The sequence below is a fragment of the Zootermopsis nevadensis genome, unplaced genomic scaffold (assembly GCF_977971745.1).
Source record: "Zootermopsis nevadensis isolate Lab colony 2312 unplaced genomic scaffold, Znev_1.0 Znev_ptg000022l, whole genome shotgun sequence".
Lineage (NCBI taxonomy): Eukaryota > Metazoa > Arthropoda > Insecta > Blattodea > Termopsidae > Zootermopsis > Zootermopsis nevadensis.
Genome location: NW_028259154.1, coordinates 7,927,639 through 7,941,122, shown reverse-complemented (window position 1 = coordinate 7,941,122; position 13,484 = coordinate 7,927,639). Strand labels below are relative to the sequence as shown.

At 41.4% G+C, this 13,484-nt stretch overlaps 1 protein-coding gene across 2 annotated transcripts in view; it reads left to right on the top strand.

Annotated features, from left to right (window-relative positions):
- The window catches only part of jp (junctophilin), a 117,017-nt gene that overhangs the window by 91,804 nt on the left and 11,729 nt on the right, over nucleotides 1-13,484 (top strand). Inside the window, exons 7-8 of one of the 2 annotated variants that reach the window (XM_022066610.2) lie at nucleotides 421-1,076; nucleotides 2,320-2,823. In XM_022066610.2, the coding sequence (XP_021922302.1) occupies nucleotides 421-1,076; nucleotides 2,320-2,823 (1,160 nt within the window). Of the gene's footprint in view, nucleotides 1-420; nucleotides 1,077-2,319; nucleotides 2,824-10,574; nucleotides 10,736-13,484 lie in introns of those variants that run through there. The other variant, XM_087353492.1, reaches the window with a different exon arrangement.

Here is a 13,484-nt window from a genome sequence, read left to right as displayed (position 1 = left end):
CATGCATGCATACGTGTGCACACAAATACATACAAAATCATTTTGTCAGTTGTTTTGTGAGACGCGACCTCATGTGAGAAATATTGTCACTATTGACGTCGCGGAGGCAATGATGGGCTGAACATGTAGCTGTTTCAGGGAAGCTTGGAACATTGGTAAATTCGGTTCTTCACGGCGGCGAGTATGAAGATGGCTCTCTTCTGGGATGCCTCCAGCAAGCACCTCTGAAACGTCGTTAATATTCTACAAGACTATAAGGCGCAACATCCCAGAAGACAGTCATCCTCTGACTGAAAATTCTTTTCAGCCGCGGCCTTTTCTGTTAACTGAGTTGAATTTTCGAGTACTTTCACCATAATATCAGTTGCTAGTGTACAGAATATGGGAGCGTATTTTCATGTAGCGTGCTTATGCATTCAGGGTTGGACAAATTTCGTGCCAGAGAACATATCAAATACCGGCCTCCACCGGATGACGCACTTCCTGCGAAGTCAATTCTTCAAAAAGCCAACGATCAGTCGATCTTGCAGCAGCAGAAAACGCAACAACCAGTACAGCAGCCCGTTCAACAAAACCAGCAGTCCTACCAACAAAACCAACAGCCTTACCAGCAGAGTCATCAGCCTTACCAACAAAACCAACAGTCCTACCAACAAAACCAACCGCTCCATCAACAGAACCCACAGTCCTACCAACATAACCAGCAGTCCCACTTGCAGAATCAGCAACCCTACCAACAGAACCAGCCAGGCTATCAACAAAACCAGCAGTTGTACCAACCCAACCAGCAGCAACCCCAGTTCACGCAGTCTGTCAAATCTGCGCATATGCCTAGTATAGTGACCACGGACTCCGACACGGGCAAGCCGTACATGAACAAGGTGGACCAAGTACCGAACCGAGTTCCCAACGCGGTTCCCGCAGGGTCCCCTAAGTCACCACAGTTGCCTTCACAGAATGAAGAGGGCCCCACGCCGGTCTCCTCGGTCAACAACCCGAACGTCACGTCGTTGGGCGTCTCTGCAGCCCCCACAGGGGGCTCCAACATCTCACTCAGACGCAACTCTAGGATCAAGGTTTGTTTCAACAAGCACGGAAAGTGTGTTCCGTGCCGGAATACGCATAATATCCCCACGCGTTTTTGCAGCGTGCATTTAGAGGTCTTAAATCTGCATTGTTCGACAGTTCCCACTTTGGCCACCAGAACGTACACCTCACGACTTTACTCATCCGTCATTTTGTTATCACCGCACGTTTGATTTTGAGGTCGTGCAGAATATCACAACTTCCACATGAAATTTTATCTAAATCCGTCCAGTGGTTCTTCAGTTGAATTGGCTGGACAGACGGACATCGTGCAAAGAACGCATAATAACGAAGTTGGTTCGCGATTTGTAGGCTTCACCCTGGAACGTTTAAATAGAAATTAAATGGACAAGACATGCAGCATTCATGGGGGATGAGACAATGGCCCCCATCCTGAACTAGATGAAACCAATATACCCTATTTCTCTCAGTTTTTGTCCAGTGCTCCCAAGTGATCCGGCCCCTTTAGGTTTGCAAGATTAAAATTCTATTTTGCCATTCTTCTTCTCCGCCCAACGCCGAAATTGAAAAGACCACCCAGGAAACAAGCAACTATCGATGCAATATGTAAACAACTGTCTCGGAACCAGACTGCAGGATAATCCTTGTAAAATGTGACTGTGTTAGAATATTTGGGAACAATCGTAAAAATCAAAAGTACATTCACGAAAAAGTCGTGTAATACCTGCTACCATTCTCCTCGGAATATTTTTGTTTTTTGGTCTTCTGTAAAACACGTAAACAAATATAGGCATATTTGTGAAATTTGGTCTTTCAGGTAATTAAAGGGAAACCTAAATTAAGAATTAAGCGGAGATTTGGACCTAAGATGGAGGAAGTAACAGGTGGCTGTAGAAAATTCCAAAGTGTTTAACTTCATGATTTGTACTCTTCGCAAAATGTTGTTAGGATGAAAAATCAAGGAGGATGAGATGGACTGGACATATAGCACGTTTGAGGGAAATGATAAATCGATTCAGTATTTTGATCCGGAAATATGAAAGGAAAAAATCAGTTGCGAGACAGACGAATACAAGAGGATAGTATTAAAACAGATCGAGTAAAAATTACTCGGAATGTAAAAAATATTATCTTTGACACAATTTCACAGCTCTTCTTTGGTTTTAAAAATTTTTAGTTTGCATTTTAAGAAACGCAGGACATGCTGCCTGCATATTAATGTGATCTGAGTAAATTTATAAACGAATGAGGCGTGATTTTTATTTTGTGTAGCCCGCAGCAGTCCCCGAGGAAATGCCAGCGTTCGGCTACCAACAGTCAATGAACGATCGTTTCGACCACTACAAGCGGCCACCCAGCCGAGACTCTAGTGTGGACCGATATCAGCGCGCAGCCTCGCGACTGGGTGGCTTGGGGTCGCGACAGTCCTCCGTGGACAAAGCTGTACCTCCCGTTGCACCGGGTGGTAGAGAGATGTCTGTGGACCGCACGGTACGTGGCCCCTCTGTGGCCCGCGGTAATACCCCATCCGCGGGCAACGGGGCCATTGTGGGCGCGTCTCTCTACACCATTCCCACCAACTCGTCTGCCGCTCAGCAAGGACCATTCGAGGACGTCGTTCTGCGCAACAGGACACTGGGGCAGGACATCATTCCCTCGCTGGGACAGCCCAAGAGGACGGAGTCCCTGTTTATCAATTCTGGCGGCGGCGGGGGTGTCGGAGGAGGCGGGGGCGGTGGTGGTGGTGGTGGTGGAAGTGGAGGCAAGGCGATCAAGGTCGGTGCAGTTCTATACTTCATTTATGAAGTCTGTGGAGTGAATGCGAACACAGCGGCGAGACGCTGGCCACCTATCGGCCATTTTACCACCGGCGTTCTTCATTGCAGCAATGACTCATTGTTGCTTGCCATTTGTGTCCGGGATTTTGTAATTTCGGCTGCTTTTGAACCACGTATTCCACATTTCATAGCCGATGACTTATATGTGTTGATATCCACTCCATAGACGTCATGTATAGTAGATTTGTTTGCTTGTTTTCACTGATTTGATGAGAGACACAACCAGACATTGAGATTGTCCCCGCGATACGTCTAATAGGTATTCAAAGTAACCAGTTTGTCCTCTGGGATGTTGCATTGTGTAGGCTGGTAGATCTCGACCGACGTTTAAGAGGAGCTCTCTACGTTATTGGGGTGACTCAAAAAAATCTACATGACTACAAGCCACATCATTCCAGAAGATAGTAATCTTTACGTTTATTTGTTTTATAATATTAAATGAAACGATGTATGTGATCCGTTGTTCGTGTGTTATCATAACTTAACGTTGTTTTTTTAGGTGGTTTGTTTATTGATAACAGTGTATATACGTGGAACTTGAATGTGTGGATAAATTTTGAATGTACATGACCCACATCGGCTGCTGGGTCAGTTACTGGATGAAATGTCTCAAGTGTTAGTGGTCGGTTTTTAAGATGAAATTTAAGAGAAATTCTTTTAAAATTGTCAGAAAACTCAACGCAAAGTCATTCCCAGTATTGAGTTAATTAGGAAAAGCTGGTATAGAGCTCTGAGAAACAGGTAATTGAATCAAATGAGTGGCGTGGCTGTCTCTGACGCGGTGAAGTTTCGGGTTAAGTTAATGTTTTACTTAAGCTCAAGTGCTTTTCTGCAACGCCAGATTTCCCTTATTATCTTGTAGCGGCATTCTTGCAGTAGACCTATGTGACGCCCATCATTACCGATTTTTCGGGTCAACTTGGACAATTGATTACAGCTCGCGAGCGATAAGATGGCACCTCACAGAAATTAGAAACTTAATTTTTCTTTAACCAAGGAAAACAGACCATCTGAACTAATCCAACCAGCCAGGGAATTTCCGTATTTTGTGGAACCGTAAAGTTAATTACAGTGTTTAAAGATCCCGCTACTAGTCGCCTTCCTCGGCTAGATGAAGCAGTGCACGTTATCAGATCCCATTTTCCTTAGACCCTTTTTGACTATGTCCCCCTAGATGTTGATTTTCTTCAGGGTTTCAGAGTGGAACGACATATATATATTTACATTTACATTTCTGTTCCCTCCCGTTCCTTCCACGCGTCTCACCCTTCTAATTCTCTTTTATTTATTGTCCATAATAATATCTGGTGAAGACTGCACATTACAAACCTCTCAGTTATTTAATATTCTTTGGCCTTCCGGTAATTCCTCTACAAATAGTAAGCTTAGCTGCTTATTCCCCACATTTCATGTAGTCCAAGGCTTCATTACTGTGTTCAGAAGGACACTTAACTGGTACGTATCATGTGCCAGATGAATGTAATCCACATCCTCCTATCCTGTTTCCCTAAGATCCGTCTTAATGTTAAATGACTGATCCCTTTCATTCTGTTTTCAGCCAGAATTGTTTGTGCATTTATTACCTTTCCATGAGCACTATATACTCCGTCCATCTTTTCCTCCTCAGTTCGAATATCCTATTAATACTTGCCGAAGAGTATAAATTACGAAGCTCTTCACCCCTCTGTGAGTTACTGCGTCCCTCTTCGGTCAAAACAAACTCTCCAGAACCGCGTTCTGACACCCTCGGTCTGTGTTCTTTCCTTAACGAGAGAGAACAAGTTTTACAACTATACAAAACAACGGGTAGCATTGCAGTTTTCTATATTTTAATCGTTTCATTTTGAGATAGGCAGACGATTCTCAATTGCATGCTAACAGGAATACCTGTATTTAATCTGCTCTTAATAATTTTCTTGAATGCAATTTTTATTTGTTACCATCGTTACCTAACGCCGTGAATCCCAGTTACATTCAGTATCTGGCAAAAGTAATTCTTCTATCTGTTTAAAGTACTGTAGCAATCTGCAAGCAAGTCGCCGCTTAGTACTTTTCGAAACAACATAATAAAATGTGGGTTGTGATATAACGTTGGCGTATGATTCGTTGTACGATTACTGGACTCCGTCCGTTACATAACCAGAGTGCGTGCGTGCCTTACCACGGCCAAACTCCCACGGTCATGGGAACCGATAACGAACAATGCCGTATGTCGAGACTGATGCTTGCGTAACCTTACCGCTTCCATGATACCAGTTTCCCAAAGAATATGGCGCATTTTATGTACATATATTTGCAAATTATATTCTGTGATGTCCTTGACTATAAGAGAGGCTCTTGGTCAGGTGCTCAAAAGACATCTGCTGACCGCGGAAACCTGGGTTTGATTCCAAGAATGTAGGATTTGTGATGGAAGAAGTAAAATTGCACCCCTGTAGGTTTTATTTGGGTTATTTTATTTTTCCGTCTCTGTGATCTTCAGTATTTATTCCACAAACGCTCCGTGCCCATTTACGCGAGAGAAACGTACGTCCTGTACGTTCAGCACAAACTCAGGACATGGCTGGGTAGTCACTTAAATGACTCAGGATCTTTGTTGTTTCTTTGCCTGCGATGTATAAAATTAGTGCATTTTGGAAAACCCGTTTTCACCCTGGATGTCATTTTCCTACGTTGTGATGACAGTTGTGGAAACCCATTTACTTCAGTCGCTTACCTTTTGTCCATAGCGTTCACTAATAAACCGAAACGCAACTGTCACTTCCCGGCTTCCTGCTGGAACTTCTCGACCAACTGCCAAGAGCTACAATATTTCCCGATACGAGTCGAGTATCATTCTATAAAAACAACAAAATCAACTCATTTTTTGATAAGAGGTGCTGATGAAAATGTTACCCTGTGACAGTTATATTACGTGGGCCTTGTGTCCTTTGGTCACTGGGACCGTGGGTTCGAATCCCACTCAAGCCATGGATGTTTGTCCGCGTTTTTTTGTGTTGTGCTGTACTGTGTACAGGTAGAGGCCTTTCGACGGGCCGATCCCTCATCCAAGGAGTCTTACCAAATGTCTATAGATCAAAGCCCACAAAAAAGTTGGGACTCGCAGTGCTCAGGCCCTTGAAGAACGGGTCGTTCCCAGTATCAAAGTAAGTAAGTGACAGTTGTATTACGGTTTATCGTAAACACTTTGTGTAATTATTTAATACTTAATAGATATTAGTGTACCGTTTGCATTAGGTGATACAGTGTTCGAATACCGGTCATGACCACAGTCACGGGTAAGCAGACTTTCCTTTTTCAGGTTTTTCAGTCATTACAGATGAATTCGATTATTTTCACTTTTACTGCTCCATAACAGCTTCCTTCACATTTTACTGTACATATTTATTGATATTTTTCTCTCGATATATTTACTACATAAGTTCTGTCGCTAAATACTAAATAGTTACGATAAATGCCCAGTGTTTTTAACATTTGTAGCTAAAAATATTCATTTCTGATATAGGCATTTCCGTGGTTTGCTTGAATCTATTTTCTTCTAGGTCAGACCTGAAGTCTTAGATATGGAAAAAATTTTTTTTTAAATTGCAAAGCGACGCTATATTTGATCTGATGTTCGACACAACTAGTTCTATTACGTGTTTTATTCCTTTCCATAATTTCCTATTGTATTTTAATATTCCACCATGTATAGACTGCGTATAGTCTGCAGCTGAAATATCGTCGATAAATAGCATTAAATTACATTATTGATGTAGGATATAGGCATGAAAGATGTATGTGTGAAACTTTTTCGTTAAGTTTTATTTTGAGCAACCTGTACCAACTGTCCCCGGTCTTTGCACAACTCTTGTGACTTCGCCAAGCTCAGTATCTTGTCCTCCCTGACTCACCAAGAGCAAATCAGTCATAATCAATAGGTCTCGACGCTAAATGCAGTGCCTTGTAATTGACTAACGCTGTCTCATATGTAAAAACTAGCTTGGCTCTTGATCAAGTGTTAGTTTTGCCCTTTGCCGCGTCTGTATCTGGGCGCTAGGTTCTAGTAAAGCGTCTTCAATTGTGTTACAACTTGTTCAACGGACATTACATGGAAATGTGTGTTTATAGCCTTGTCTGTTGACAGAGTAACTTAGTAGACATCATTTTTCTAATAATTCTAACTAATCTTTTTACTAATTTTTTGTTTTCACTCATTACGTTAGCAGAACCTAATCGGATGACTAGTTTTATCTACTTTATGTATCCCAGCAGTGTGATTCGTTTGTTGAAGTAGTTTGTATTTTTCCCAGTGAACAGATACATTTTTTAGGTTCCGTCTTTATATTTCTACCACTGATCAAACTCGTTTATGATGTAATACATTAATTGTCCGACACGAATGTTACGGTTACAGAAACGTATTTTTTCTTGAGTATAATCAGAAATTCTGTGTTACTGACTGACTCACACTTCTCACTCACTACTACAATTTTGGAATGCCCACAATTAAAATTTTTGTCTCGTAATCTTCACTACATCTAGCATAACACAAAGTTTGTTTAATTGTTTCTTTAAAGTAGAGCGGACATATATGAATTGTAAATTATGGAACTTCAAAAGCATATATTTCTAGTTGTAGGGCCGACTCATTTTATTTTGATAAACTTGATTATAATATCCTGTATTATTTGCAACAGTTTTAGTTTAGCGATGCGTACTCAAAATTCCTGCACGAGGTTTTAGCATAGACTTAATACAAAATTTCACACATATTTGTTAATTGGCTTGAACGATGAAACTTGCAGTTAGGCAGAAATAACCCCCCACATTTTATGTGTTTCGTATACAGAATACATAAAACTGAGTTTTAATTGATGTTTGATAGACCCCTGTGTATAACATGAATGATTCCAAAACATGTTTGGTATTTCATTTACTCGGTTGTAGTCTTAATTAAAACTGTTGTGTGTGAGTATGGTTGAAAGACGACATTATGAATGTTATGTTGCGAGAGTTGTTCTAGTCGCATTGCGGTTATTTCAGTTACATGGTCACTGGCCGCGTGGAATAATTGTCAGCGTGGCTCTAGTCAGATCCATATTTTTTCGCCCCTACTATATCCTGCTACTAGCGTTAGTGTAGTTAAATGTTGAGCAGTTTTGAACAGCCCAAACTCTGGGACAACAGTTTCGAATCTCGTTTCATATATAATTATTTTTTCGCGTTTTCCACTTTAAATTCCATATAGATGTTTGTAACAGAGCAATGCCTCTTCCAAAGAATTTTGAATCTTCTTTGCATCAGAATTTAGTACGTTTTTCATTAGAATAATCCAAACTCCATCTGTGAGCAGTATTGAGCAGTCCAGGCAAAATCTGTCTGTTTGAATTCTTACATCATCTTGGGGCAATTAATAAGGTAGAGATGGACTGGGCGTGGTATGTGTGGGTAAAACTTTATGTTGCGTTGTTGCAAGGAAGGACCTGGGATACCACGAGAAGACAGGAGCTAAAGGGTCTAATATACGAGTGAATCTTAAGGGGATCTGTTCTGATAGTATGAACCCGTTCAGCGTTAGATCCATTTATGAGTTTATTTTCCTGACTCGATGTCACTGTTATTTATTCCCTTTGGGTTCTGGATTCGAGGTCTGTCGCCAGTATATTGTAGATCCAAGACGTCCTTGAAGAATTTATCAGCTGCCGACACAATATTCCTTTCCCAATCAAAAATAAAATTAGAATATCAGTATGTTAATTCCTAACTTGATAGTGTACGCCTACGCCAACGTATCTTGAGTCTAAAGTCTGAATTTGCTAAAATGCCATTCAGTATCGGAAATTGAATCTTGTTAAGCTCCAAAGAGTACATTTTTCCAGTGTTCCTATATCTGCAAATGGAGTAGGCTAATGCCAAAGGCGCTCACAGAGTAGTATCAACGTATTGCAGATTATCCGTCGAGTCTGCAATATGATAGATTATTAATTTTATTTCTGTCAGGGGGCATGTTGTCCCGTGGGCCACATTGAGAAATTGAATCCGCCGCTGGTCGCTTAACAGTGATTTGATTCCTTCTTCTTTTTCAGTGATGAATGACTTGGCACTGATTATTTTAGCTTAATTCTGTAATCCGGCGACATCAAATCTGCCGTCACAAACTTAGGCGTCTGTTGGCTGTTTATTTCACGTGATGCAGTAAAGTTTTTAGCGTATGTCTTAATCGGCATCTTTCTGTCGAATGTTTGTGTGATTATAATATTTCACTGGATAGCTGGGGTAGCGCAGCCAGTGTAATTTCTGACTACACATCGGGATGTGATCCCCGGCAGGGACAAAGGGTTTTCTTCTAGCCTCTGCTTCCGGTTGAACTCTGGGGCCCAACTAAGCATAATATTCTATTGGTACCGGGTTCGTTCCCCGGTGGGGGTAAAGCGCGGCAGGACCGTGCCGCTGACTACTTACCCCATCTAATGCCGAAATTAAGAATGAGTTGGAGTTGTAATACCTCTCCCTCCAAGCGCCTCCTCGGCGTGTAGCTGGACAAATATAATTCAATTTATAATCTTTTGTTTGTGGGACGTGTTACAATCTGTTATATTACACATGTAGGTTTATTTTTAAAGATTCAGTTCAGAGATCTCAAACGATCATAGAAACTGAAAATTTCACAGTTTATTTGCCCATTGTCTCTTTTATATTAGTATTTGTGAATCTATCTTACATTTTTTCTAATGTTTTGTACCGCGCAAGTGAATTAACCATAGGCACATCGGAGTTAGCCTGACAGTTTTGGCCACCTTAAATGTTTATATTAAAACTTTTTCGTTCAGGCCCCTACGTAACTTCGGTGGACTTAATGCCCACGGTAATGTCAATGCAAGACTTCGTGTTACTTCTCTGTAGCCTTACATTATAGACATGACCCACACTGCGATGTGTTGAATCCTGTAACCCTATTTAACAGTGTTGCTTCAACTTGAGAATTTGTACAGTGTCGAATGAGTGAGAAAAATTATGAGTAAGAATTTAGAAGGAGGCTATCTTGTCTGAAAGTGTTATTCCTTCATTCTTCTGTAGAGACTAGGAATACCACGAAAATTCTCAGCCAGTGCAGCTAGTAACACGACTACGATTAACACCTATTACAGATGAAAGGGTTACAATTGCACTAACCTGTAGGAGTTACGTTTTTGTTGGTCGTAAATTATATATAGCAACAGCAGAGTCTGTTTAACGTCTCATATATTTTTTTTAAAAAAGTATTATGAACCAGATAGGCTCTGCTGACATGTGTGAGGGAACTATTGCGATGTTTGAATTAATGGACTGAGGAAGAAATAAAAAACGTTCAGAATATCACTTGCCCCATCCGAAGTTATAATCAGGTACCTTTAAAAAAAGGTCCAGAAGCGTTTTCGCTTAGCTAACTAGCCCAGTGATGTGCGTTGGTAGTATTCCGCATTCCTAGTTTGATTCCGACAGTGCTCAAGTGTGTTTTTGAATCAAAGCAATTGCTCGCCACTTTGTGGAGCCATCTACTTGTGAAAGCGGTCCTTGAAGTGTGTATATGATTCAGCTCGGCCCGGGAGAATGAGGAGAAGCAGACAAGAAACGAGCGAAACATCTTGGCAACTCCTCGGAGACGGCCTACGCGTCGGGGGGGGGGGGGGGGGGGGGGGGGGGCAGCAAGGCTAAAAGTATCACAGCTGTGCAGGGTTCAGTTTGGTAGAGCATTCCGAGTGTTGTGAGGGCCTCCGAGGGCCAAGATGTGGTACAATGAAGACGAGGAAGAGGAAGACCTGTTATTCAGTCCGGCCCTCATGGCGCGCCGGGCGAGTGAGAGTTGGATCAACACGCCTCCCATAGAGGTGACGGTGATCGGGGTGGTTACAGCCAGTGCCACATGTCCGTCGGCTTTTGTGTTTAAACCAACTAGCACGCGGAGCTGTTTTCCTGCTAACACTAACGGGGTTATGGCTACAAAATTATCTCACTGGTGTGGTAACATAAATGCGACGTGTTTCCTTCGAGGTCTGAATTGAATTTAATTAGTGTTAGATGCGGAGGGTTACGTCTCTAGAATTATTGCAGTATGTTGTGGATTGTTTGATTGTTCCATGAAACAGTATAGTCCCAATATATGTAGGCGTTTTAAAGTCGCTGTACTCTACCAACAGTGTGCAAGGAATGGACGTGCATTTCGGTTTCGGTTCAAAAATAAAGTAAAAATTTCCAGATAATTTATAATTAGAAAGTAACACCAATTAGAGGTACTTACACCACGCCGTCACAGCGGTCGAATGAATATAGTTACTGATTAATACGAAGTTACAATGATATTAATAGTGAAATAATAATATTAATAATACGAGAAGATGGAACTTGAGGTAGAATAAACTATCACCAAACTGGATGCCTCAAGGCGACGGAAGGAACACCCCCCCCCCGCCAAAGGTTAATTTAAGTTAACAGAACAGCACTGGTAGCTTTGCTTCAATGCGAGTTCTGAACTGTATTCACTCTTCTGTTCGTGTTGCAACGTTGCTGTGACTTTGAAGCATGCAGTTTGGCGACGACTGCTATAGCAGTAGTTAATGAATACATTGATTTTGAAATAAATGCTGCTCGTAGATAATAAATGGATTATGAATAAATATTGAACATGTGAGTGTGGGAAGCTAGCCTCGCTGGTAGAAAGTCGCTGCCAAGATAAACAAAGTGGTTCAAGATTATTTTGTTGACAATAGCCGCTAGTGCTGTCATTAACGATACGGGGGGAAATAACACAAACCTGAATTTGCTTTTCTCAACACTTAGTTGAAATTAAGTACAATCGCGTTTTAAAAAGTTAGAAGTTTTATTAACACAAGATTAATCTCTACCATTGGCATGAGTTTGGTTGTTGTTTGGAACTTGAAGTCTATCGCATAATTAGCTTACCTTTGTTTTTTCAAGTAAGAGAAGCGAATGCTTTCGAATAGAAAATCACCTTTATTTGAACTTCGTCTGAACCTACAGTCCCTATCGGATGAGAGGTTAGTGGACCCTGGAGACTGTTTGGACCCAAAGGCTAGAAGAAAAATCTTACACCTTGGTCGTCCAGTCCGTACACTGAGTTACCCCGGTTCATAACAGTTGCACCATACCAATGATAATTGTATTTGTATTCTAACGGTGATCTGCGTTCCACGGTACATGGTAGTTTAATTTAAGTTTGATTAAAAAGATGTAAAACAGTTGAATATGAGCCGGGATAGCTCAGTCAGTATAGTGACTAGCTACGGGCTGGACGACCGGGGTTCGATCCCCGACGGGGGCAGAGGATTTTTCCTCTAGCCTCTGCGTCCAGACCGGCTCTGGGGCCCACCCAGCCTCCTCTACAATGGGTACCGGGGTACTTTCCCGGGGGTAAAGCCGGCCGGGGCGTGATGCTGACCACTCACCCCCATCTAGTGCCGAGGTCAAGGAAGAGAGGAGCTATACCTCCGCTCACCCCAAACGCCTACATGGCGTATAGTGGGACAAACTTTACTTTACTTTTAAAACAGTTGAATATCAGTATATTTATATATTTAGTAACAATGACTTTTACCAAACTTAAATTCCTTTTCTGTCATTGCATTCAGTTGGAAACTGTGAATTATTCAAACTAGTGGCTGTTGCTACTCGTATGATGTAATCCAACATCCAACTTGTGTTTTACGAAAGGAACTTCGCTTGCATAGATGTCTGGAAGTTGAACCTAGAAGGATTGGGATCGCTTTGGCTGATGGCCTCTACGACTTGGGAGCCGGGGATAGTTGAAGGCCTCCAGGACTGGAGAAGGCAGGCTATGTCTCTTTTGAACTGTACCCTACAACTGAGGAAAACACGGAAAACCTCATTCGGGGTAGCTGATTTCTCTCCATAGATAACCTGTTCGATCGAGCACCACGTGTCTAAAGAATTGCAAGGAGACCTGTGATTGGTGAAGGACTGGTCTTTACCGACACTTTTAATACGCAACAAATTTATCGTTAGGACATCTCAAAAGCCCGTTCCACGCTCTGTATGCTGCTATAAGTCTGCGACATGGCTGGAAGCACTTCTAAGCAGAGAAACACGCAAAAAAGTTTCCAAGATCATTCTTGACCCTTCGGTTAACTGGTACTGGCAACTGAAATAGGATAGTTGCTTGAATGAAGTATACGCTACCCACGAAAGATATCACTAGTCGCTAAGAACCGTACTCGATCGTCGGAACCAATTAGCTTTGCATTTGATTCTGAGCGTAAATAGTTAAATCATGTACGGCTGGAATTTGGTTATATGAATGATAGCCTATCTCAATACTCTTTAGAGTCTTGTTTAATGTCCCTCTACATATTTTATATTTCTTACAAAAATCAACTTTTGTTTGTAGGTTGCACAGATTTCATTAGTTAGTTGTTAATTTTTTGTTTCATTTAATGCTTATAATTTTTAGGAAAATTTATCATAATTTGTATGTTTTAAACATTTAAAACTATTTTAATTTGTTATGGATCCGTTTGCATATGGTATTTTAGAGGTAAATAATATCCAGAGCTAAAACTATTTTATGTCATTTCTACAGATTTGTTTTACAGTTTTATCAGA